Source organism: Pyrus communis, chromosome 11, assembly GCF_963583255.1.
Source record: "Pyrus communis chromosome 11, drPyrComm1.1, whole genome shotgun sequence".
Classification (NCBI taxonomy): domain Eukaryota; kingdom Viridiplantae; phylum Streptophyta; class Magnoliopsida; order Rosales; family Rosaceae; genus Pyrus; species Pyrus communis.
This window is the reverse complement of record NC_084813.1, coordinates 12,924,127-12,951,687: the sequence shown is the minus strand read 5'-3', so window position 1 is coordinate 12,951,687 and position 27,561 is coordinate 12,924,127. Positions and strand designations below refer to the sequence as shown.

At 37.7% G+C, this 27,561-nt stretch overlaps 1 protein-coding gene across 3 annotated transcripts; it reads left to right on the top strand.

The window, feature by feature from the left end:
- The first annotated feature begins 786 nt into the window (after positions 1-786).
- Positions 787-9,626, top strand: LOC137708146 (uncharacterized). Of its 3 annotated transcripts, XM_068447150.1 has the most exons (11): positions 787-1,224; positions 1,962-2,017; positions 2,801-3,044; positions 5,512-5,647; positions 5,962-6,332; positions 6,420-6,536; positions 6,945-7,281; positions 7,421-7,688; positions 7,906-7,995; positions 8,463-8,909; positions 9,127-9,626. In XM_068447150.1, the coding sequence occupies exons 1-11, from the start codon at positions 1,050-1,052 to the stop codon at positions 9,460-9,462; spliced, it is 2,577 nt and encodes an 858-aa protein (XP_068303251.1). In that variant the 5' UTR covers positions 787-1,049; the 3' UTR covers positions 9,463-9,626. The 3 variants fall into 3 exon arrangements, with proteins under 3 accessions (XP_068303251.1, XP_068303250.1, XP_068303249.1); XM_068447149.1 differs by having other exon boundaries at positions 5,518-5,647; positions 5,962-6,536; XM_068447148.1 differs by having other exon boundaries at positions 5,962-6,536.
- Positions 9,627-27,561: the final 17,935 nt, after the last annotated feature.

Below are 27,561 nucleotides of genomic sequence, written 5' to 3'. Positions count from 1 at the left end.
AACGTGCTGATAACGTGTTGTAGGCCTATTTGATTGAACGATCTAAGGTTTAGAGGGAGAGAGAGGGTTCAGCAATATTGAGAGAGAAGAGAGATTGATTTAATTGCAAAGTATGTTTGATTCACCCCATTGTGCCTTTATTTATAGTAGTGGAAATGGTAAAACCTTTCCCTTTAGGATTACAACATTTAATATGTAATCTAATCCTAATAGGAATATATAATACTTTCCCAGATTCCCTGGGATTTACACAATCACATTCCTATTCTAAATATGATTGCAACAATTACTACGTTTTGGTGATATTTCTCCTTATTTAAAAGTGAGAGGTTTTAGGTTTGAATCTCGTGCATGACGAATTTGATACCAAGTTAAGCTGTCCATTGTGTGGTTTAGTCGAACTCCCATCTCCTTAGTGTAAAAATATTAATGTACTGCAGAAAAAACCCAAAATAATAGTGAATTAATTAATGCAAAATAAAATTTTACAATTAGTTAGGTTTTTTTTTTGAAAAAACATTGTATCAACACTAAAAGGATAGAGGAGTGAATTAAGCCTTATAATAAGCTTACCATAATAATATGATTCAACTTCGTTTTTGGCGAGAATTGAACCTGATACCTCTTAGGGTTAGTTAGGTTTAAATCTCTAAGAATTATGCTAGAAAACTAAAATTTTAAATTAAATTTACCAACTAAATAATGTGATTGATAATTGAATTATTATTTAATATTTGATTAACATTATTATTTTCTATTGCGAAACCGAAATGGCCAAATAATTTCCCGAATTCTGAAACCGAGGTCCATGAGTGGTAAAACGTTTTCAAAACCCTTTCTCTCTCTCTTTCTCGCCTTTCTCTCACCGGATGCTCGCAAAACCCTAGCCCTCGCTCCCTCTCTCCCGCCCTCTGCAACATTAGGGCTTTGATTCCGCTATATATATATATTGCCCTAGAACGTCTATCTATCGTATAATATTTGGGTTTTTCCGTTATCTTTTATTGTTTTTGAATTTTGAATTCGAGGCCGAAGGTAGAGTGAGAGAGATGGTCGCCGGGTCGCGAATTGAAGGTGGGACTCAGATAATCTCAGCAGGAGTGAGAAAAACGATTCAATCCATTAAAGAAATAGTGGGTAATTACTCGGATTTTGATATCTATTGGGCTCTCAAAGAAACCGACATGGATCCTAATGAAACCGCCCAGAAATTGCTCAACCAAGGTCTCTGCCTTTCACTCTGTTTTGCATAGTTCTGTGGTTCTATAGCTTTGTATGGTGATTTTTTTTGTTGTTATTCTGTTTTGGGTAATGAATGTTTCTTTTTAATTTTCGATTTGGGGTTATCTTTGTGGTTACTGAGTCCATTGTTCGGTGTTCTAATTGTTATTGCGTTTGGTTATTTTAGTTAGTTATTGATTTTAGGGTTGTTTTGTGGAATGTGGCACGCGTGCTTTTATTATTGAGGTTTTGTCATTGTAAAGATTCTGTCCTTGGTGTTTTTAGGAGCTAATTGATTGAACTTGTTTTCAGGTGAGTATGTGACTCTGAGTGGTGAACCAAGTTTGATCGTGTTAGAGTAGTATTTTATGGTTGCCTTGGCGATTGTTCCCTCATTGTACTTACCTCTAAGTAGTTGAACTTTTGGGAGTTGGTACATGGGTTTGGTGAAACCCTATAGATAGAACTGATATTTTGATTTTTGGTAACCTCGTGTTGTTTTTCTTTTTTGTGTATCTCCTTCCATTAGAAGTTCCTTTTTGAGCTATATTTTCACATATGTACATATTACATGCTTCCCTAGAACTTTTGAAGCTATATTAGAGAAATTGTATTTGCTTTATTTTCTCGAGACCTATCAACACAATTTCTCATTGTAGATTGTGTAATACCATTATCTGTCATTTTTCATGTACCAGTTCAGTTTCTTACTGTGAATGTTCTCGTTTGTTTTTACCCAGAACCATTTCATATTGTGAAGAGAAAAAGAGACAAAAGGAAGGAGGTATCCTCTAATGTAAGTTTTGGTTTGCCTTTGAATTACTCTTCATTTTTCTTGTGGCTTCATTTCCCACCTTTAGCTTTATATATTTTAGCATGGTACATGTGACTAAGATCAAGTGAACAGTAGTTCATATGCAGAATTTATGTTCTGCATGAAGATCTTAACTCTTTTAAGAACTGGTGTAATGATGCATGGTTAAATACTTTTGAGGTTGTGGCTTTCTGTACCGTACAAGTCATTGGTCAATACTCAATAGTGACAGGCATACTTTAGTGTACCGCTAATCTACCGGTTCTTGTTTGACTAATCAAATTCATGATCTTTTTGGCAAAGTGACCCAGAAAAGTGGTAATTAACATTATGCTGCTACCAAGGATTTTATGTTTCTATGAAATGAATGCCTTCCATGAAAAAGAATACTGCTATCAATTAGTCTATTTGGATATGAAAGGCCTTTGGCACTCAATTAATGATCTGCAGAGTAATTCTGTGTCATGTGTTTCATTTCGTCAGTAATTGGTGGCTCTTCTAACTAAGCTTGTTACGACTTCTGTCAACTTTGAAGACATTGTAACTGCTTTCGAATGACCACATTGTGAAATTGTTATTATTATTTTTTATTGGTTAGTTGTTTGGGAGATAGTCGTGGTGTTGAGGGTCTCACTAAGTTTATATTTATTTACCACAATCGTAATTTTTTTATTTTTATTTTTATGTTGAATCACATTTCAAATAGTTCTAAAGGGAATTTGTTGCAATGCAAAAGTTTTACTGGTTTACTGTTCGTGGCTTTAGAGTAATGGGCTGGTTCCTGTGGATGCAAGGAGACATTTTGAGAGTGCAGGCCAAGGACCCAAATCAAATACATCCTCTGATCGTCCCCCTTCTCAAAATACAACTTCTGATCGTCCTTCATCTCACAGTACATTTTCTGATCGTCCTTCATCTCACAGTACATTTTCTGATCGTCCCTCATCTCACAATACATTTTCTGATCGTAATGTTAGAAGAGGAGGTTATGCTCGTGGCGGTTCAACTGGTAATTCATATATGTCCTGATTTATTACAAGCTTTTTAATTCTTCTTCTGGAATATTCCTTTTGGTTAATTTTACTGTAAACAAAGCCTCATGATTCTTAATTATTGTCTTTTTTTCAACTAGCTCTTTTGTTCGTGTGCCTAGTTGTTGAAATCATGAAAGGAATAGAGATTTTTCAAATGGCTCTGATAAATACCTTCTTAGTGTTAACTAGGTTGACTGCATAGAAAAAGATATATGTAGGCTTATGTTTCATTGTTCATTGAGAAACATTGTATTGGTTGCTTGATTTGCTAATTTGCTCTAGTTGGATTTTTTTTTTTTTTTTTTTTTTTTTTTTTGCAAAACCACCGTATCACTTTTATTGTATATTTAATTAATCTAGTACTACGATGTTTAGGGATTTCCTGTACAAAAAAAAAAGTAGTATTGATGAAAGTGGATGCATTATAGATGAGTGCTCTTTTATATTGCTGAAAGGAAACCAGTATCTAGATTTAGGAAGTGCAGGGTATATTTCGCTCGGGTTCATGCTTCTTTGTTACCAAAGTTTAGGGGATGAGGGAACCACAGACTATACAGAGACTGACACAAATGTTTTATGATAAAACATAAGGTTTTCATGTTGCAAATGGATCAAGAATCGTTAGGAGTGGGTGATGAGATTAGTGAATAAGTGGATTGCACATTTTTCAAGCAAGGGTAGATTTAAGAAGGGTTACAGGTTAATGGGAAGGGTAGATTTAAGAACGGCTTACTGATTAATGGGAAGTTGGAGATAAGTGGTGTGATGGATTAAAAGAGCTTCAAGTCAAATTTGACAATATGACTGAGAATAGACTTTAGTAAAAGAGGTCCTGTGCCTGGAACCAGTGATGAGTGGTCAGACAACTTAGTAGCTTTGAAACTAATGAATGAAATCCTCTGCCGGTGAATATAATACATTATGACAATCTCAGGGTAACATATTCAAAGATATTACCAAGAAAAGAAGGTAAACTAGAAAAATTTGAGAACTATTGTGCTGTCTCCTATTCAACGTTAGTTGGTCAAGGCTTGAAAACGGAGCATATAAAAGATGTCCTGTATGATATGGCAGTGGTTTCGTTGAATCTTTCAAAGCTGGAGAAAGTGTTCATGGGAGCGTGACATATGGAACTGTATGTTGGTCTCTGAGAATTAAGACATGGTTCATGACAAAGAATTTGGAGGTCCCTTCGGACATAACTGAGGGAAGCTAATCCTTTATCCCTTCTAATAGTTCAAGCATTGTTATTCTGTAAGAGCAAGCTGGAGCTAACTGAGATCGGTGAATGTGGTGTTGCTTTATTGAACACCCTGCTCGCAATTTCTCTCAAGTTGGAGTCTATTTATATATGTAATGAATGCTAAGATGTCAACTATGGTGGCTAGATTGTGATTTTTGTGCTCCTCAATTTCTAGTGATTCAGATCATTTGAGAAAATAGGCGATGCTTGTTTAGAATATTTAATACCAGTAGAGAACAATACCTTTTTCATTTTCAACTGAAGCTAGGATTAAGGTATAGAGGTGTGAAACAGGTTACGGTCAGTTTCAATCAATGTGCTGATAAGAGAAAACTACTTTCTAGTTAATATTAGACTTCTGTTGGTGGCAAGAAATTTAGCTATAAAGCTGAAGTGGGTAGCACTGCAGCATGGGGAAGTATGTCGGTGTCATGAAGTTGGTGCTATAAGCTCAAGATTGAAGATGAAGAAAGTGGTGGAAGAGGATAATGAGGAACCTGAACTGTTGATTCTGGTAAGAGCTCCATAAAGTCCAACTTTGTAATACTTGCTGCACCCGAAGGAGTTGTTGGAAGAAAAAAGTGCTTTTCCTTTTACGGAAAAGCATTTGAAATGGCACTTTGGGCACTTGCGTGATTGTGCAATTCGGATCTTTAGGCCTAGAGGGTTAAAGGCAATTAGAGGGCCAATCTGAAACTGATTTTGTTTTCAAGTCAATGACAAGGGCAAATCCATGTCTTTTGTCAACCTGGCCGCTGTTTTGTTAATATAATATCTTCTAAAGAAAGATTCTGAAAATTGTTTCTAATAGAAGCATTGAACTGGTGTTTTGGTAATATAATACAAAAGCTACTGAAAATAAAGGGTGGTTGAGTGGTAGGGAAATTATATTGTTTTGTTGTTTTTATAATAGAAGTGTTGCCAAATTAACAAAGGTAATTTAGAAATGGAAGATGATTATTTTGTTGTATTATAAAGAAGTTGAGGGTAAATATCCACTAAAGATCAAAACCATCAATAGCTTTTAAAAAGAATCTCCCAGGCCTAGATCAGGCTTTGTATGGCCATGTTCTACTGCCATGTTCATTTAGATAACCTTTTGCAACTTGTGTTTTCAAGGAAATTTTTCTGTAGTGTTTCTGGCTACTTTACCTCTGTAATGTTCCTTTGAATTACAGCTAATGATAGACACTGACTAGGTACAGGAATCAGCAGAGAATTCCGTGTTGTGAGAGACAACCGAATTAACGGTAATGTCAATAAAGAAATGAAGCCTGCTTCACCACAGTGTACAACTTCCACCAATGAGCAAGCATCAAATGATTCTGAAGGGGGGTATTTTTTTTATCCTTTTATCTTGTGTCTTTATGTGTGTAGCCACGTATTGTTCTTGGCTATATGTCTATGCCTTGCCATAGAATGCCACAAGTTATTGTTGTATAAACCTAGAGGAAACTGAGTTTTGTTAAGTAACATTTGGGGTTGCTGTTTCTGAAGACCCTTAGTTTCAGGGTTATTTGTATTTAGGACTTTTGGTATTTATACAAATTTTCCTGCTTTTATTTTTCTATAGTGTTGAAAGGTATGTATTTGTCTTTGCTGTGTTATTCCTGCATTAACTTATGATGATTGTTGTACTGTGCCTTCAGCCAAACAGCAAGTTCAAATAGTCAAAAGCCATCTAGCAGACAAAATTCGTCTCATGGATTGAATGGGCAAACTCGAATTAGAAGCAGTGGTGCTAATTCAACTGTTAATGTTAGAACAGAGACATTAGTGGAGAAGCGAGTCACTCTTCCAAATGCAGCTTCCCGGGTGCAAGCTGGGAAGCCAAACAATTCCCAACCACACTCTCCAGTGGTGGTATCGAGCAACTCTGTTGTTGGGGTGTATTCATCTTCCACAGATCCTGTTCACGTGCCATCTCCTGATTCCAGACCAGCTGCTTCTGTTGGTGCTATTAAACGAGAAGTTGGTATTAGGAGGCAAGCTTCTGGCAACTCCAAGCCATCTGCTCCAGGTATCTCTGTGACTTCTGTCTCAAATTCACTTTTGGGAAAAGAGGGTTCTACTGAGTCATTTCGACCTTTCACTGGAATCTCTAAAGCTGATCAAGTGAGCCAAACTTCTGAGTCTGTGATACCTAGCATGTTGGGCAACAGACCGTTGTTAAGTAATCAGCACAACGTCAGGCCACACCCACCACCTGTGGGACATCAGAAAGGTAATACTTGCTTTAATTATGGACTTTAAATTCACTCCTCTTAAAATAAAATAATCTGCATACAAATTCTATAATAACAGAGTTAAAGCATATATTGTCTGTTCATGTTAGAAAAGCTCACTAATTGGAATGGTCTGTTAGTTTGTTTTGTGGAGTTTTCATTTAGATTCTAAGTTTCAGGGTGATTTTTCTGTTTATCCTGATTCTGTTTTTACTTTGTGGACGTCTTGTCCACCCTTGTATTTTTATTGTTCTGTGCAAAGTGCAATAAAAATTTGTCTCTCTTTTCAAATAAATAAATTAAATATTTTTGTGCTTTTGTTTGAAATGTTGTCTTCACTTTTGAAGCCTGTGAGTCATGTCTTATTGAAAATTTTGCAAGTGTAATAATCATATTTCCGGATGCAGCTTCCCAGACTAATAAGGAGTGGAAACCTAAATCAAGCCAAAAGCCAAGTTCTAGCAGTCCTGGAGTCATCGGAACACCAACAATGTCTATTTCACCTGCTTCTGGTGATTCTAAGGTTTCAGAGTCAGAAGCTGCTAAATTGCAAGATAAGCTCGCGCTAGTAAATGTATATGATAACTGTAATGTTGTCATAGCACAGAGTATTAGGGTCCCAGACAGTGATCGTTTTCAATTAACGTTTGGAAGCTTGGGGACAGAGCTTGATTCAACAGGGAATATAGTTAATGGATTTCAAGCTGGAGATACAGAGGAGTCAAACAGGGAAGCTGCAGCAAGGTGGTGTTATCTAATTATAACAAGTGATGAGTTAACTTTGCTGCGACATACCCCTCATGCAGTTTTTGAGAAATTTGTTTGCAGTTAACATCTGTTGGCATCCTAGCTTGTCTGACTTATAAATGATTCTATTATGCAGTTTGTCAGTATCAGCTCCAGAGTTGTGCAGTGATGAGGCTTCTGGCATCAAGCCGGTGGATTTATTAGATCACCAAGTTAGAAGTTCTGGCTCTGAATCCCCAGTATCAGGTGCAATTGCTGAGCATCAATTGCCTGAGAAAAAAGAAACTTCTAGTCCCCAGAATTTGGGCAATTATGCAGATATTGGTTTGGTTCAAGACAACAGTTCATCCTATGCACCTTCCGATTCACAGCAGCAAGATCCATCAGAGTTACAAGGTTTTTCGGTGAGTACACTAGTCAGACTAGTGTCGCGTTTGTTGGATGCAATTTCATTTGCCAACCATTGTTTTCTGTTAGTTTTTTAATTTGATTAATGGTGTTTTCTGGAGCTTTATTTTTTTATATAATAATAAAAGCCCTTCATTGGGAAGAAGTGATTGCATGTTGTGACATATATTGACATGTTCTTGAATGTTCATTCTGTCTTCTGTTTGGAAGCAGGCATTTGATTCTCAGACTGGTTATGACATACCTTATTTCAGACCAAATATGGAGGAAAGTCATGGACAGGGTCTACCTCCTCCTCAAGAGGTAAAGTTAAGTGCTTGCGGTATTGTGATGTGTTACAGTTACTGTCTACATAACTAGGCATGTCATAGGATGCATAGAACTGCTGCGTGGTAATGTTGGACGCCCTGAACCTGCTGCTTGATACCTTTGTGAGCATTTTGTGTGCACAATCTATCTATGTTTTCCACGATAAAAAATGATATTCCTGCCATTTTTAAGACAAATACTGCAGGGAATAATACTTTTTCTTTTTCCTAACTTGTAGATTATCTTTAGAACTTCTATGCATCATTCAAGTCATCAGTTTTTGCTTTCATAAACTGCTTTTAAAAATATTCTGTGTTAGACATTATGGGTGTAATTGAGGCCATCTCTCTCTCTCTCTCTCTCTCTCTCTCTCTCTCTCTCAAGTTTACAATGTGTACTACCTTAATTAAACCCATTTATAGTGAATTGGATTTAAAAGATGCTATCTTCTCTGGTTACAGGCCTTGAGCTCGCATACCGTCAACAGCATGGCTGCATCAACAGTTGCCATGGTACAACAGCAACCACCCCCAGTGGCACAGATGTACCCACAAGTTCATGTTTCACATTATGCTAATCTCATGCCATATCGCCAATTTCTCTCACCAGTTTATGTTCCACCAATGGCTGTTCCCGGCTATTCTAACAACCCTGCGTATCCTCACCTGTCTAATGGCAACAGCTACTTGCTGATGCCTGGAGGCGGTTCACACCTAAATGCAAACAGCCTCAAGTATGGAGTGCAGCAGTTTAAGCCTGTCCCTGCTGGAAGTCCGACAGGGTTTGGGAATTTTACTAATCCTAACGGGTATGCAATCAACTCCCCTGGTGTTGGAGGTGCCACCGGGCTAGAAGATTCATCTCGAATCAAGTACAAAGATGGCAATCTATACGTCCCAAATGCTCAGGTAAAGTCTACCGTTTTATGTAGGTACTTGCATTGCTAAAATTATAATGCTCTCCAGTGGGCGATTTGCTGATGAAGTTGATTTTAATCATTGAAACGAATTGCCTTGTATGAATGTGGGAGAGACGGACATGCTTTGATGATCTCGTTTTTACTATCCACTATTAATTACAATAACACGTGGTGTTAATTTATGTTTTTAATGATTGACATGGCAGGCTGAGACATCAGAGATTTGGATTCAGAGTGCAAGGGAGCACCCAGGCATGCAATCCACTCCGTACTACAACATGCCTGCGCAATCGCCGCACGGTGCTTATATGCCATCTCACGGTGCTCATGCTTCGTTCAATGCTGCTGCTCAATCTTCTCACTTGCAGTTCCCAGGTTTGTACCATCCTCCTCAGCCCAGTACAATTCCGAACCCGCACCATATGGGCCCTGCTATGGGCGGTAATGTCGGTGTTGGGGTGGGCGCAGTGGCTCCTGGGGCACAAGTTGGTGCATATCAGCAACCCCAACTGAACCACCTGAATTGGCAATCGAACTTCTGAATAAAAGAAAAGGAAAAAGAAAAATGTGAATCTAACTCCTTGGTTGTAAGGGCTGAAGCAGTGGAGGGTATAGAGAAGGGTTTCTCTCTTGTCAAATGAAGTAGAACCCATAATCTTTTGTTATTTAATGAATCAAGGCATCATGCGGTGTTCCATTTTCAAAATTTCATGCGTCAACCCGAAGAGTGAAACATACATTACGCAACCATTACACCAATGTGGCGGTATCCTAAGCCTATCTCGTGCCACTGGCTTTTATTTTGTGTATTTGACATTACTCGTTAATTTGGGATATTGCCACCTTTGTGTTCCAGTTGCAAATAATTTCATCTCCAACTGGAAGGTGCTTCTTGCTCCATCAACATAAAGCATTGTATCGAATCAGACCCAACCCGAGAACTCTCATAAAGCTGGGTGTGGTGTGTTGGTATTTAAGGGCAATTCCGTAACGAATGTGGTGTTCTTAGAAAAAGTTCCGACTTCAACATTTTTTCGAAGAGGGTGTAGGTTGAAATTTGCTTGAACTTCGATAGGTAGTGGTGTTTAAATAGAATAACCCTTTCTTTTTTTGAAAAAAGATTTGTTCACACCCATTTTCACCTCTTGTATACGAAAATTTCATCTTCTAGCCATTGGGATAACAAATCGAGAAAAAAAAAAATCAAAACTAAGAGGTGCAAAATGCAAAAATATTGGGCATAAATCCTTTTATTTTTATTTTTCTCTACATAAAAAATTACGGTAATAGTGGATTGGCCTGGTAGTTAGCATCTTATTCTTTAACTTATTATGTCTTGGTTTAAATTCTCTCTCAATTTTCTTAAAATTTAGTGTAAATATTGTTTGTATGGGAGGGAAAGAGGGAAAGATTGTTGATAATTTTGTATGGCTTTTTGTCATTGTTCACTTTAAAGATCTTTTTTTAGGGGAGAGATCCTCTTTGAATCTTTCCAACCAAATCTTAGGGATCTGGAGATCCGGACTCTTGAAATTTGATACAACGACTACAATTATTATAATTTTTAGAGAGATCCTCTGTTTGTAATTGTTGAATCAAATTTTAAGAATCCTAATCTCCGAATCCCTATGATTTGGTCCCCTTTTTTTGGTCGAACACTTTAAAGATCTTATAACAAAAGAAATGTTCTCATTACCTCGGGATTGCCAACCGCATGCCTTCCTTTTTTTTGTTTTGTTATATATCTCTAATGTATTGACCATTCAGTTAAAATTTGTAAAATTTGTGTATAGGATATCACTGACTAACATAGTCAGACGTGTCAGATTAAATACTTATTATATTATACAGTTTTTGTTGCTGCCCGAATAACAATTGATAAGAGTGTAATTAGTTTTTATATAAAAGAATTGCCTATATCAGGTGTTTTTTTTGTTTTTTTTTTTTTAAATGAACAAATTGTTGCAGTCTTATCGGATTGGTTTCGCACTACGGGCCTGAAGCCTCGACCCGAGCCAGTGCAGGCTGGGCTAGTCCCTCGTCTCAGCCCACGCCAGCAGTTGTGTTGCTGGGCTTAGCCACGACCCGCATTCCAATCAGCCAGCCCATGAGGCTGGGCTTACCCTTGTGGCCCAAAATTGAAACCCAGCCTCGGCTGAGGTTTCCTCACAAGACCTGTAAGCCAGCCCATTGGGATGGACTTGTTCCCGTATTGGTCTCGGTCCAAATCCTAGTAGCCCTACTGCTGGGCTCATTTGTCTTTGGCCCGTGGCTTGTAGCCAACCCGAGGCCAAAATGTCTATAGGGCCTTGCCTTACTCACGACACCCATGCCCATCGTGTTTGGGCTATGGATTTTTGAATCCAATGCTAATTTTTAGCATTCTAAATCATTTTAACCTGAATCTTATAATTATTTTTGCTTCTACGATCAACCCTGAAGGGTCTTTATCTATTGAATTAATTAAAGTGACCAGCAGTCCACTAATCTGACAATTAATCCAAAATTATTGGCCTAAAGCTCACTTTTTGGCATTAACAATTCAATAAATTATTTCGTCACTTTGATTCGTTGACTCTCTTTCGTAGTCCCGAAGCACTCACACTTAGGTTCCTAAAGCAATCCACAAATCCACTACACTTTATTGTATATTGTATTATGTGTTCTTGTAGGTACCCCTATATATGAACTAAACATTCATAACTAAATCGAACCTGTAGTTTCGAATTTAGTGCCTTTGAAACCCAAAGTTTTCATTCAAAACTTACCACATGAAACCTGTTGCTTCATGCATAAATTAAACCAATACATGTCTATAGAACCCGAACGTTCTACAATGTACGTCTATGGCTTTCCTTATGACTACGCACGTTTTGTTGTACCCTCTGTTTACGGACATGTCGAACTTGAACAAGCTTAATTTCGCCGTTCTGGAAGTCTCTGAAAGAAACTACTTGAAGTGGGTTCAAGATGTGACGCTCCACCACACTACAAACAATCTTAGAGTTACCATCAAGGAACCAATTGACGATGCATTCGTCGATGAAGCTCAGAAAGCTACTTCTATGATCTTCATCCGAAGACATATCCATGATGCATTGCAAACAGAGTACCTTGCAGAGGAGGATCCCCGTACCCTCTAGCTCACTCTGGCGGATCGCTTTGATCACCAGAAAAACATTTTCTTGCTTGAAGCAAGACACGACTGGCAGCATTTACACTTCCACGACTGGCAGCATTTACACTTCCAAGACTTTAAGTCTATGAATGAATACAACTTTGAAGTTGTAAAATCCGATCACTGCTTAAGTTTTGTAACAATGACTTAACTGAACAAGATTTTCTGGAGAAGAACTATTCGACCTTCAATGCCACCAATATTGTTCTACAACAATAATATAGGGCACAGAAGTTCACCAAAATTTCAGATTGGATATCTGTTCTACTTCTTGCTGAAAAGCAGAACCATCTTTTGAAGAAGAATCATCAAGCTCAACCTATCGGCTCGAACGCCGCGCCTGAAGTGCACGCGACAACTTTGAATAGCCATAACCGACAAAGATACCGTCGTGGCCGTGAGAAAGGGAGGCAAGCCTGACCACGAGCCCAAGGTCCACTGAACAGAGGCTCATCCAAGGGAGGAAACTTGACCCAGAAGCGCCAACCCTTTGCCTTGAAGGCCCTAAACTTCAAGAACAAAGGAAAAGCTACCGTTCAATCGGATTGCACTGAACTGGATATGTGTTACTACTACAGATCAAGGGATCATTGGTCACATGTATGCCGAGCTACCCTCGAGGCCATTGCCAAGTATCATTCCCGTCGTGAGTCCAACTTTGCGCATGTAGAAATCCCCGAAATAGCTACTACATCTTTGGAGGTTTCATATTTTTTGGAGGCATCCGCTCATATGGAAGAATAAATTTAGACATATTTTTAGGGCATTTAACCCCTAGTGGCCAAACCCATTAGAAGTGGCTAAACCCCCCTCTCTAATTTCTAGGTTTATGGTTTAATTTTGAACAATTTTTCTAAGTCTTCGGAATTATTTGTTTGGTTTGGTTTGTTTTGAACTTTGGATATTATTTCTCGAATTGATTAATTGAATGAATGGAATTATATTTATGCATGTGACCGATTCAGTTAATTTATTTCTAGGTATGACTAATGGGGAAGTTAGTTGTCTGGTTGATAGTGCAACCACACACACCATATTGCATGAGAAACACTATTTTACTAACTTCGTACCTAAGAATGCACCTCTGACAACCCTCTCAGGCCCATCCAACATGATAGAAGGATACGGAAATGCCCGTATAATGTTGTCTAATAGTACTGAATTAACCATTAAAGAGACACTCTATTTTCCCCGTTCTAGAAGAACATTGCTAAGTTTTAGAGACGTTTGAGATAATCAATATCATGTTGAAACCACTGAAGATAATGATTTTGAATTTCTTTGTATCACTTCTTACGAATATGGCTGGAAGCATATTCATGAGAAGCAGGAACGTCTCTCGAATGGGTTGTACATAACAACCATTTGAGCCATAGAGACACACCATGTGGGCGACCCTAATACTGGGTTCCAAGAAACTTTGTTGCTTTGGTATGATCGAATGGGACACCTCGGACGAGATATGATGCGCTGTATCCTCAAAGCATCACATGGGCATCACTTGAAATCTTATCCCGGCCATCCGCTTTGCAAAGCATGTTCCTTGGGGAAGTTGAACATTCAAACCTCAATTACAAAGATTATTCACCACCCCCCTAAGTTTCTTCAGAGGATTCAAGGGGATATTTGATAGGAGCATATTTATGCGACTTAGTTAGCTTCTTTTCTTGCATTTACATAGTTAGTTTCTATTTATTATAGTGATTTAAGCTATTTTCGTGTGTTTGTAGGTTTAAATGGCAAAAGAGGCAAGAAAGTGCATTTTGGTGCATTTTAAAGCAGTTTTGGGCTTGGAATGGATAGCTTGCATATGGAGCAAGGTGGATGGACAAATTTGAAGTAAAAAAAGGCTAGGAACATGCTACAAATCTGGAGAGTTCAAGACAAAGAAGATAAGGAAAGAGTAAGAAACATGGAACATTATCCAAACAACCTTATCTTATCCAAACCTTATCCAACCTTATCTTATCTTATCCTATCCTAATATTTTGCTACCTTAATTCCTGCTGTAAAGAGGACTTAATTTCACATTAGAACACCTAGCTATATGGTTTTAGAAGGTCATATCTGTCCCAAGATGGTGCCGCACCTATTCCTTTCTAGAAGGCCCAAATCCATGCCGTGTACACCCTATTCCTGATCTAAGAAGGCTGTCATAACTTCCCTTCTAGAAGGCCTAATTCCTTGCCGCGTGTTCCTAACCTTTTCCCCCTTGGTTTCTGCTAAACCCTAGTCCTTTTCCCCTAGGATTGTGCAATCTATTTCCCTTCAGAAATTGTGCAAAACCCTAGCATATAAATACATGTTTCTCCCGCAGAAAAGGAGCCATCCATTCACTCATTCAATCATTCATTCATTCAACCACTATATCCCATACATTCAGACCATAATTCGCACCACACACAAGAGCCATAAACTCAGAAAATCCCCATTGTGCTGCAACTGTGCAAGGAAGGAGAAGAAGAAGCCACCTGGAGCCGTGCTTGCCATTTAAGACGTTGGATTGCTGGAGCATTTCTAGGTGTATTCTATCTTAGTCTTCAATGTTTAAATTTAATTGCCTTTGTTTAATTGCAAACATGAGGAACTAATTTATTTTTAGCTAGAGGTGGATTCAAAGCCATGAACATATATGTGATATGAATTGATTTCCTCCAGTTATTGTTTCGTAAAACATGAATGCGATTTACTTATCTGTTTGATTGATAACTTATTCTTGTATGTTGATTAAGGATGCCTACTTAGTTTGCATGCATGAATTTGATGCTAAAATATAAGGGAATTTCACCTAATAGCTATGAACTTATATTTACAAGTAGTGGAGGTTGCTAGTCACAATCGTGTTAAGTAAATCCATGGCAGGAGCATCATGCAGTTCATAGTTACGAATGTCATGTCAATGCTTATGATTTTCATAGAACTTAATGATCTTTGATTGTATCTCTATTATGCTGTTCATGTAGGGAACTATTGAAGAATAATTTGGTTGCCAATGCATTGTCCATCCAATTCAATGAAATTAGGAAAATCTAAGAGTTAATTTGTGCAGTTCACAGTTAATTTGGGCCATTGTCATTCATGGTTTATAGGAATAATAACTGGAAATCGATTTATATGCATATGTGTCATGTGTAGAGATGAACCCTCTAGCTAGCCATTCACCCATATTTCACCCAATTTCGTCCAAGTTGTTTAAGAGTCTTTAATCTACTTGTCTTTATTTTAAATTCATCAAAAAACCCAATCCCCTTTACTTTGTTGTGTCAAATTAGTTAGAATCTGTCCAAACTTGTGTTTTTAAGTGTTTTGAGTCAAGTTAAAAGTAATTTTCGTCCAAATCACCCTTTAGTGTCTAGTTTAAGTCTATTTGATTATTTTGTGCTGTTTTGATTCTCTTTAGTTTGTTTTGAGTTCCTTGACTCCAGTTAAGTGTTTTTAAGCTTAGTTTTGTATTTTTGAGTCAGTTTTAAGTAGATTAGCAATCTCTCCTAATCCCCGGCCTAGAACGATCCCTACTTATCCTTACTACAATTGTCAACAAGAGGGTTTAATTTGAGTGCTATCTTTTATGACATCAAATTTTGGCGCCGTTGCCGAGGATTTGCAAAATTGCTAATCCTTCTTTGTTTTTGTCCGTGTCTTTTTGCGTTACTTTCTAATTTTGTTTGTTTTGTTTTCTTTGTTTTAGGTACTAGTTTATGACCCAATGTTCTCAACCTGTTTGTGCAAATATATTGGAGTTTGACGACGATTTTGAACGAACTTTGAGAAGGAAGAGGAAGCAACCAGAACCCAATCCACTTAGTTCTAGCTTTAAATCCGAATTTGAAAAAGAGGAAGAGGAAAAACAAGACATGGTGGTGGACAATCGAACAATCAAGGAACTTTTAGCCTCGGGGCTGGATAATGCCGTGCCTATTTGCATTCAATACCCTAGGGCAACTCCGGACAAGACTGCTGAGTTTGAATTGAAGTCAAGCTTGCTGCATCATATTCCCAAATACCATGGGTTGTCCATGGAAGATCCAAACAAGCATTTGAAGGAATTTGAAGTAGTATGTTTGAGAATGACACCAATCAAGGTGAATGGCAATATTTTGAAGATGAAAGCTTTTCCATTCTCTCTTTTGGAAAAGGCTAAGGATTGGCTCTTTGAATTAGCACCTGGAACCGTCACTTCTTAGGAAAGCATGAAAAGAGCATTCTTGGAGAAATTCTTCCAAACTTCGAGAGTCATTCTTTTGAGGAAGAGGATTAACGGAATTCAACAAAACCAAGGGAGTCTTTTCCAGCATATTATGAGCATTTCAAGACTCTAGTTGCATCATGCCTCAACATCAAATGAAAGAAGAGCTTCTAATTCAATATTTCTACGAAGGACTTCTTCCCATTGAGAGACAAATGCTAGATGCCTTGGCAGGTGGTGCTTTGGTTGACAAAACCCCAGTTGCTGCCAAGATCTTAATTACAAATCGCGCATTGGATGCACAACAATACGAATGAGTTGGACAAAGGGACCCCCCATGGCAACACCAAGTCAATGAGGTAAGTGCAATTTCCAAAATTCAATCTCAATTGGTTAATCTCACTGTTCTTGTGTCACAAGTTGTTGATGGATCCAAAGTGCAAAGATCAAATGTTTGTGGCGTGTGCACTATGCAAGGATATTCCAATGATCAATGCCCTTAATTGATAGAGAATAAGGGATGGGAAATTGCCAATGCCGTGGGTTTTCAAGGCCAAAATCAACCAAGGCATGATCCATATGCCAACACTTACAATCTAGGATGGAGAGATCATCCAAACTTGAAGTGGAGGGAGCCTCAACAACCTCAACATCAAGGAGGATTTCGGCAACCACCCTTGGGATATTTCAAAGGCCATTCACACCAATGCAACCTCAACCACCCCCGGTTCAACCAAATTCAGGTATGTCTTTGGATAATGATAAAATTATTCAATTACTCACCTCTTTGACGCATGGAGTACAAAATCAAGCCAAAGAGTTGCAAAATCAAGCTAAAGAGGTGGATGAATTGAAGAAACAAATGGGGCAGATGGTGGAATTCATGGGACAATTTAGAGACCAAGGCAAATTACCTAGTTTAACCATTGTGAATCCAAGGGGAGGATTTGAAACCGCCAATGCCATCACTTTGAGAAGTGGCAAGGAGGTTGGAACCAACCCACAATCACCCAAATCAAGTAAAAAAGAGGATGAAAAACTGCTACTTGAAGAAGAAGAAGTGGACAAAGCCACGACAAGGGTAGAACAACCCTTGCCGCAGCCCCCTAATGCCTCTAAGCCGTCCAATTCAGGTAAGGGTGGTTCACATTCAATTCATTCTAACCCTATTCCACCAAATGTACCTTTCCCTCGTAGGTTTATGCAATCTAAGAAAGAGGAGGATGAAAAAGACATTCTGGAGACGTTTAGGAAGGTGCACGTCAATATCCCGCCCCTTGATGCTATAAAGCAAATCCTGAAGTACGCTAAGTTTTTGAAGAAGCTTTATACAACAAGGAAGCGGATTCGGGAGAAAGAGGTGGTACATGTAAGTGAGAATGTCTCTGCAATGTTGCAAAGAAAGCTGCCACCTAAATGCAAAGATCCAGGTAGTTTCACATCCCTTGTGTAATTGGTAATACAAGGTTTGAACATGCTATGCTAGATTTAGGTGCATCAATTAATGTCATGCCATATTCTGTTTATGCATCTATGAATATAGGAGAGCTTAAAAATGATGGTTTTATTATTCAATTAGCCGATCGATCTAATGCATACCTGAAAGGAGTTTTGGAAGATGTTTTGGTGCAGGTAGACCACTTGATTTTTCCTGTAGATTTCTATGTGCTTGACATGGAGGACTCAACCCACTCTCCACCATCGTCAATCTTACTTGGACGACCTTTCATGAAAACAGCCCACACCAAGATTGACGTGGCCAATAGAGCCTTAACTATGGAGTTTAGTGGCGATACGATTAATTTTAAAGTTTCTGAATCTAGTGAGAATCCTACTGATGTTCGTTCTTGTTTTGCCATTGATGTAATTAAAAATATAGGGCAGGAACGTTAAACACCAATTAAGAATGATGCATTTCGGACCACCAACAAACAAGGAATTGGAATAAAGCACAAGGGACACGCCCCTGCCATCAAGAAACCCAATCTGGCCGAAAGCACCCTTAGTGATTTTGTTAAGAATGCTGCTGCTCGTGAGCCTTCACTGCAATATATTGGTGAGCCACCTATTCCAATTCCAATTCCCATTTCAACTAATAGGTTGTTACCTTCTTTGGTGCAGGTTCCCAATCGAATCCAAGGTGGTGAGAGAGTTTACATGGACTTTAGGAAGCTCAACGCCACAATCAGGAACGATCACTATCCTCTTCCATTCATTGAGCCTTATTATGAGTATTTTGAGGAGCATGTCGTGAAGGATGTACCTCTCCATGTCGTGGGCACTAATGGAGCTTAAAGCTTAAAAGGAGGTATCGTCCGACTGGAAGACGTTAAAGCAAGCGCTTTTTGGGAGGCAACCCATGCATTGAAATAAAGAGGACCTAGGAATCTCCATCAATCCACAACCAGATTTGCATTCCTTAACCCTTCTCTTTATTGCTTTTACTTTGCCATAATTGTCATGTTTGTTTGTTTGTGAGTCTATGTTTGAAACATTGAGGACAATGTTTGGTTAAGTGTTGGGGCGAGGGGGGTAAACAAATGAGTTTTCATTGATTTTCATGGGATTTTATCACCATCACTTCTAAAGTTGTTACTCACTGTTTTTAAGTGTTTTATTGTGTTTTAATGTGTGTAGAAAGGAAAATCCGAAAATTTGAAAAAATTCGAAAAAGAGTGTTTGAAAAACCCAAAAAGAGTCATTTGTGTGTGTTTGTTTATGTCTTAGGGTACCTTCCAACACAATGATGAGGATTTGGTTTTTAATTGCATGACTGTTAAAGAAAGTTACAAACATGGATGGAAGTTTGATATGCTCTTTGGTTTATGCTTAGTTGTAGTTGTCATTTACGAATTCGTATGTAATCACAAAGGAAAAAAAAAATCAGTTTTTGTAACATGCTTGAAGGAAGGAACTCAAACTAACGCTACAACCCTGAGAGACTTGAGCCTAAACTTTGTTTGGAGAGTTATTAATCTTGATATTTTTGTTTTCTAAAGTCGTTGCATGATCTCATTATTTCTTTGCTTGGTTGCTACTTAGAATGCATTTTCATCACTATAGATCCAAATACTAAAACTCATACCCATTTCATTCAAAGCATAAAATTGATTGCATAACAAATAACAAGATGAAGTTGTTTAGTTAAACCAGAGCCAAAAAACCTTATTCCTTTGCATATATGTATTGTAGGTTTAACCCCTTTGAGCCTTAGTTAGCCTAATGTTCTTTGTTAACCACATTATCCTTACCTAGCCTAGAATAGGACTATCCATACCCTTGTTCTTAAAGAATAGTGGAGCATGACTTAGAGGGAATTTTGTTTGATCTACAAATTGCAGAAAACCAAGTGTGGGGGAAGGTTTTTTGTTGGAATTCTATGAGGTTGTACGTTTAGTGTGCCAAAGAAAGAAAGAATAGGGCACCGAAAAAAAAAAAAAAAAAAAAGGTTGAGAAAATAGAGAAAAAGAGTTGAGAAATAAGTGAGATTGAACTCACAAGTATTGGTTGTTGAAGAAAGGGTCCAAAAGTTTGAATCTGACCCTAAGTGTTGTGTGAAGTTTCCCTTTGAGTTCAAAGTTGATTTCTGCATTCAAAAGTGAATTCTAAGTGTTTATTTCATTACTTTGCTTACTATCGCTTTAAGAACGTTTGTTTATCCTTACCTTTCTTTATTAACCAATACCCTAGCCCCGTTACAACCCTTAGACTTCTATCTTGATTGTTATGTGTTTCAATATGTGGAGTTTAAAATTGGTAAGAGTATTTGGTATCCCTGGTTCTCACGTCTAAGTAGTGGCATTCCTTTCATGAGATCATATACATGTTAATAATTGCAGAAAGTGTCTTCTTTGATTATACATATGTGAGTGCTAGTCTACATGTTTACATCAATCTTCTGACATATACCTAGTGTAGGGAGTGTAGTCAGAAAATCTGTGTGAAAATAGAGAGTATATCCAATGAGGAATTCAGGGAATTCTCTAAGGCATGTTACTACATTCAAAATGTTGTTTTAATTGATTAAATGCGAGCTAGTGAGTGGTGACAGCGGTTAAGTGTATGCTCAAGAGTAAGGATAACTAAAATCTGTGGGAGTAGTGATTTTTAACATGTCATGTGTTAGTTTCTATTTGTTATAGTGATTTAAGCTATTTTCGTGTGTTTGTAGGTTTAAATGGCAAAAGAGGCAAGAAAGTGCATTTTAGAGCAGTTTTGGGCTTGGAATGGATAGCTTGCATATGGAGCAAGGTGGATGGACAAATTTGAAGTCAAAAGAGGCTAGGAACATGCTACAAATCTGGAGAGTTCAAGACAAAGAAGATAAGGAAAGAGTAAGAAACATGGAACATTATCCAAACAACCTTATCTTATCCAAACCTTATCCAACCTTATCTTATCTTATCCTATCCTAATCTTTTGCTACCTTAATTCCTGCTGCAAAGAGGACTTAATTTCACATTAGAACACCTAGATATATGCTTCTAGAAGGTCCTATCTGTCCCTAGATTGGTGCCGCACCTATTCCTTTCTAGAAGGCCCAAATCCATGCCGTGTACACCCTATTCCTGATCTAAGAAGGCTGTCACAACTTCCCTTCTAGAAGGCCTAATTCCTTGCCGTAGGTTCCTAACCTTTTCCCCCTTGGTTTCTGCCGAACCCTAGTCCTTTTCCCCTAGGATTGTGCAATCCTTTTCCCTTCAGAAATTATGCAAAACCCTAGCATATAAATACATGTTTCTGCCGCAGAAAATGAGCCATCCATTCCCTCATTCAATCATTCATTCATTCAACCACCACATCCCATACATTCAGACCATAATTCGCACCACACACAAGAGCCATAAACTCAGAAAATCCCCATCGTGCCGTAACTGTGCAAGGAAGGAGAAAAAGAAGCCACCTGGAGCCGTGCTTGCCATTTAAGACGTCGGATTGTTGGAACGTTTCTAGGTGTATTCTATCTTAGTTTTCAATGTTTAAATTTAATTGTCTTTGTTTAATTGCGAACATGAGGAACTAATTTATTTTTAGCTATAGGTGGATTCAAAGCCATGAACATATATGTGATATGAATTGATTTCCTCCAGTTATTGTTTCGTAAAACATGAATGCGATTTACTTATCTGTTTGATTGATAACTTATTCTTGTATGTTGATTAAGGATGCCTACTTAGTTTGCATGCATGAATTTGATGCTAAAATATAAGGGAATTTCACCTAATAGCTATGAACTTATATTTACAAGTAGTGGAGGTTGCTAGTCACAATCGTGTTAAGTAAATCCATGGCAGGAGTATCATGCAGTTCATAGTTACGAATGTCATGTCAATGCTTACGATTTTCATAGATATTAATGATCTTTGATTGTATCTCTATTATGCTGTTCATGCAGGGAACTATTGAAGAATAATTTGGTTGCCGATGCGTTGTCCATCCAATTCAATGAAATTAGGAAAATCTGAAAGTTAATTTGTGCAGTTCACAGTTAATTTGGGCCATTGTCATTAATAGTTTATAGGAATAATAACTGGAAATCAATTTATATGCATATGTGTCATGTGTAGAGATGAACCCTCTATCTAGCCATTCATCCATATTTCACCTAATTTCGTCCAAGTTGTTTAAGAGTCTTTAATCTACTTGTCTTTACTTTAAATTCGTCAAAAACCCAATCCCCTTTACTTTGTTGTGTTAAATTAGTTAGAATCTGTCCAAACTTGTGTTTTTAAGTGTTTTGAGTCAAGTTAAAAGCAATTTTCGTCCAAATCACCCTTTAGTGTCTAGTTTGAGTCTATTTGATTATTTTGTGCTGTTTTGAGTCTCTTTAGTTTGTTTTGAGTCCTTGAGTCTAGTTAAGTATTTTTAAGCCTAGTTTTGTATTTTTGAGTCATTTTTAAGTAGATTAGCAATCCCTCCTAATCTCCGGTCTAGAACGATCCCTACTTATCCATACTACAATTGTCAAAAGAGGGTTTAATTTGAGTGCTATCTTTTATCACATCAATATTTGGGGACTTATCCAACAAACATGCGAACCATTTAAATACTTCATGGTGTTGGTTGATGCATCAACACGATGGTCACATGTCTGCTTATTATCCACACGCAACGGTGCATTTACAAAACTCCTTGCACAAATTATTAAGCTTAAGGCTCACCACCCTGATTATCCAATTAAGTCGATTCGATTGGATAATGCTGGAAAGTTTAGGTCACAAACTTTTGACGATTATTGCATGTTTGTTGGGATTGAAGTTGAACATCTTGTACCCCATGTTCACACCCAAAATGACCTGGCAGAAGCTTTCATAAAGTGCATTCAAATAATAGTTCAGACTTTGGTTACGAGAACTAATTTGCTAGTATCTGCTTGGGGTCACGCAATATTGCATATAGCTATGTTGGTCCACCTGAGGCCCACCGCTACCCAACCTCATTCATCGGTACAGTTAGTTACTAGATACGAGCCTAGCGTATCGCTTTTACATGTGTTTGGGTGCGCAGTCTATGTGCCAATAGCGCCGCCATTACATACCAATTTGGGTCCTTAGAGAAAAATGGGAATCTATGCTAGTTATGATTCACCATCCATTATTCCCTACTTAGAGCCCTTGACATGAGATCTTTTTACCTGACGTTTTGTGGATTGTCACTTCGATGAGACAGTCTTCCCGTTGTTAGATCCCCGCGCCATTGCGAATTGTTGTGGATTACTCCTACTATGTCTCATTTAGATCCCCGCACGCCTCAATCTGAAACTGAAGTGCGACATATTCTAGATCTTCAAAGCATTGCTTAAAGCGTGCCAAATGCTTTTACTGATCTAGCAAAGGTGACAAGATCACATATACCCACTGCAAACGCACCTGCAAGGATGGACGTACCGATCGTATGTCGTAACACCGCCGTGGAAGGATTTATAACCCCGGAAGAGGAAGACGGCATAAACTAGTGAACCTAGTATGAATTCGACCATTGCTTACTCATTCGCTCCAACGTATAAGGTTATTCTAGATTACGGTGATGCTTCAGATGAAACATGTCGGCCGCTTGAGAATCGTGAGATTTCAGTCTATTACGCCGTATTGGATGAGGTTTGGAATCGGAATGGGATAATTGTCGATGAAGCATTCGCTTATATCATTGCTTCCGACATCGTGCTTAGCAATGACATTGAACCACGCTCCATTGATGAATGTTGACGTAGAACGGATTGGTCAAATTGGAAGTAAGTAATCTCGGTCGAACTTAATTTGGTCACGAAACGAAAAGTGTTTAGGCCTGTAGCTCCTACTCTACCACATGTGAAGCCCGCGGGCTACAAGTGGATTTTTGTGGGGAAGCGTAATGAGAAGAATGAAATATTGCAATACAAAGCATGCCTCGTAGCGCAAGGCTTCTCTCAGTGCTCTGGGATTGATTACTAGGAGATGTATTCCCCCGTAATGGACGTCATAACGTTCTGCTACCTTATCGGTTTGGTAGTTTCCAAAAAATTGAATATGCAGCTTATAAACCTGGTAACTGTGTATCTTTATGGGGATTTAGATACGAAAATGTACATGAAAGTTCCAGAAGGACTTCCACTAGCTGATTCAAATAGTTCTACACCATGGAACACTCTCTCGATTAGATTGAGGAGGTCACTCTACGGATTGAAACAATCTGGGCGAATGTGGTATAACCATCTAAGCGAATATTTGACAAGTCAAGGTTATGTGAACAACAAACTATGCCCATGCATGTTCATTAAGAAGTCACATTCCAGATTTGTGATCGTTCCAGTTTATGTTGATGACATGAACCTTATTAGAACTCCCACAGAGCTTGAGGAAATTGCCATGCACTTGAAATCGGAATTTGAGATGGAAGATCTTGGGAAAACTCGATATTATCTATGCTTGAAGATCGAGCATTGTTCGGATGGAATCCTAGTACATCAATCAAACTACACCTAGAAGGTGTTGGGATGCTTTAATAAGGATAAAGCAAAGCCTTCGAGTACTCCTATGGTCGTTTGGACTCTAGATGCTAAACGAGATCCCTTCTGTCTAAAGGAGGATAAAGAAGAGATTTTGAAGCCTAAAGTTCCATACCTAAATGCAATTGGTGCTTTATAGTACTTGGCTCAATGCACTAGACCTGACATCTCCTTCGTTGTTAATCTGTTGTCTAGATACAGCAATGCACCTACACGTAGACACCGGAATGGTGTTATAGACATTTTCCGCTACCTTAAAGGTATGACGGATTTGGGGTTGTTCTACACCCACGAATCCGCAAGAGGAGCCGTCGCCCCCTCGATCCTCGAGTTGATTCTTGCCTCATTGGTTACGCAGATGTTGGTTATCTGTCTGACCCTCATAGGGTACGTTCTCAAACAGGTTATGTCTTTACCATTGGAGACACCGCTATATCTTGGAGGTCTACCAAGCAAACGCTAGTTGCGACTTCTTCGAACTATGCTGAGATTTTTGCCCTGCATAAAGCCTCGCGAGAGTGCTTTAGGTTAAGAGCAGTTATGGAACATATTCGAAGCACTAGTGATCTTTCTTCCATCGTTGACCTTTTTACGACGATCTTAGAAGACAATGCAGCGTGTATCGAGCAGTTAAAGAAGGGATACATCAAGGGAAACAACACCAAGCACATAGCACCGGAATTCTTTTACTCTCACCAGCAACAACAACATCAAAACATTGAAGTCAAGCAAATTTGATCCCATGACAAGCTTGCCGACCTCTTCACGAAGTCACTACCTAAGTCTACTTTTCAGAAGCTCGTCCAAGGAATCAGTATGCGTAAATTATCTGAGTTGAATCACTTGTAGTCTTATTCGTAAGTTATGTCTAACTGAGGTGGAGTATCATGAAGCATACTCACTTGATTTTAATGTACTCTTTTTCCTATGATTAGGAGCATTTTCCCCACTGGGTTTTTGCTACCTAACGAGGTTTTAACAAGGCACCCATCCTGGGATGAACATACTCCGTTAAGTTCTCTACTTTCATCCTGTTTGACGTTTGTTTTAGACATTATGCATACTTCTCACTTTTCTCCTTAGTCTATGAGTTTTCCACATGCCTTGGGTTTTACCATAACAAGGTTTTGTGAGTTTTACTACCAATGCATACTTACGTTACTTGTGTTTGAGCCTCGCGTTCACCCTTTATGCCGACAACTTCATCAACTGTTCTACCTCATCTGCTGAAGATCTGATGCAACATTTTGTTTGAGTATTTACACACTTAAGAGGGAGTGTTGCAGTCCTATTAGATTAGGAATGTGATTGTGTAAATCCTACTATATCTAGGAGCATCTTGTAGTTACCTATTCGGAGTTGATTACCTATTGAGAGATCTAATACTAAAAGGGTAAGGATTAAGGATTCTACCATTCCTACTACTATAAATAAAGGCATAAGGGGGTGATACAACACACACCTTAGAATTAAATCTCTCTCTTTCTCTCTTATTGCCGCCAACCCTCTCTCTCTCTATTCCTTAGATCGTTCAGCTAATTAGGCCTACAACACAAATAATATTATCTACAATAAGGGGAGGAAGTAGTATTTGACAAAAATCGAATCTAAGACCTCTCATTTACAAGTAAAGAAGAATACCAAGTCTAAATTAGTTTTAAACACCTAAAATTTAAAGTTCGTTTGTTAAACATCTGTGCCTATTAGTATTTTCGTTAAGGCTCTTCGTACATTAGACCACATCAACATTTCTCTATTTATCAAATTAAAATTTATTATTGTAATTTTTTAGATTAAAATATCAGAAATTGATTTCTTAATTTGTCCTTTTATTAGTTGAGCGATTTTTTTTTTCTGCTAATTTTTTTTTAAAGTAATTTAGAAATTGTGGAGTATTTCTTTAGGAGATAATCTTGGTTTTTCATTCAAAATATTTATCCAACTATTTCTTTGTTATATTTTATCTTCAAGATAACAAAAATGGTGGATGTGTATATTTTTTAAATGATTATGTATACACTTTATTGAGAGAATTATTTTGTAAACATACACGTTTGTTTATTATTGGTTCTCATAATATTTGGTTCATATTATCGATCAGTGCGTTTAGTTTTGTACATCTCGTTAATTGGTACGCTTAGTTTTAGTGTTTGGTACGTTTGATTTTAGTTTTTTGGTACATTTAATTTAAATTTTGTACATATCATTGATTGATAACTTAATAATTATCTCTCTTTGTTTTGGATTGATTTTTGGTACATTTAATTTTGTACATCTCGTTGATTGATACATTTAGTTTTAGTGTTTGGTATGTTTGATTTTAGTTTTTGATACGTTCACTTTTAGTTTTTGGGTGTGTATTATTGGTTGATAACTTAATAATTATCTCTCTTTGTTTTAGATTAATAATAATAACTTTGGTTTAAAGAAGGCTAGATTTGTCACTTAGTACTACGGTCTAGTGCTATTCCTCATCACATGTAAGTGATAGGTCTTAGGTCCAATTCTTGCAAAAGGTGAGTTTGAACCACATTATTGTTAGCCAATTTTGAGGTTAAGCCCACTTTCTCCTCCTTAGTGTAAATAATATCATTTATTCAAAAAAGAAAAAGAAAAGAAGAAGCTAGATTTAGAAGTCTTGGATATTATTTTTGTAATAAAATGGTGGATTAATGGCAGTTCATGTAATTTTGAATTTTAGAAAGAGTACAAATTAAAAAATATGGTACCAAAATTGTAGAAAGTACTTTAAGAAAAAGTCTAAAAGCTAAAGGATGTTCGGATATCATAAGCTGCAAAATTATCCATTTAAATGGAAAGAAAATTTAGAAATTAAAAAGAAAAGAAAATTCTCTAAAATTATCGAGAATCAGAAATCCCATCAAATAGAAAAAATCACAAATTGAAAGATACAATATAGGGAGAGAAAGAGAGAAAGAAAATAAAAACTTGAAAAATTGCAGGAAGTGGAAGATGATAAGTATGAAACGAGAAAACACACATAAGGAAGATGATGCAACCAGTTGCAATTTAGGTCTGAATCTCCAGCAGCAAATGCGAGACAACGGAGCAAATGTAAGATGGATGCAAGATGTGTTTTTTAGTTTTGAGCCCTACTAAAATTATACCAAATTTTTTTAGCGTACTTACTAGTGAGTGTAGAGCGTATTAATCAACTTGGACTGGATTCGTTAATCCCGCGACTATTAATACGTAAGTGCTCCAAACAATTGATTTTGTAATAAAATACTCCAATCCGATACTTAATATGGTGTGTCAAACAAGTTCATGAT

Bases quoted from the DNA above. Each gene is read 5' to 3' on its own strand.
- LOC137708146 (XM_068447148.1), top strand. From the start codon at position 1,050: ATGGTCGCCGGGTCGCGAATTGAAGGTGGGACTCAGATAATCTCAGCA. The intron at 1,225-1,961 runs GTCTCTGCCTTT...GTTTTTACCCAG, and splicing joins CCAGAAATTGCTCAACCAAG to AACCATTTCATATTGTGAAG. The intron at 8,910-9,126 runs GTAAAGTCTACC...TTGACATGGCAG, and splicing joins TATACGTCCCAAATGCTCAG to GCTGAGACATCAGAGATTTG.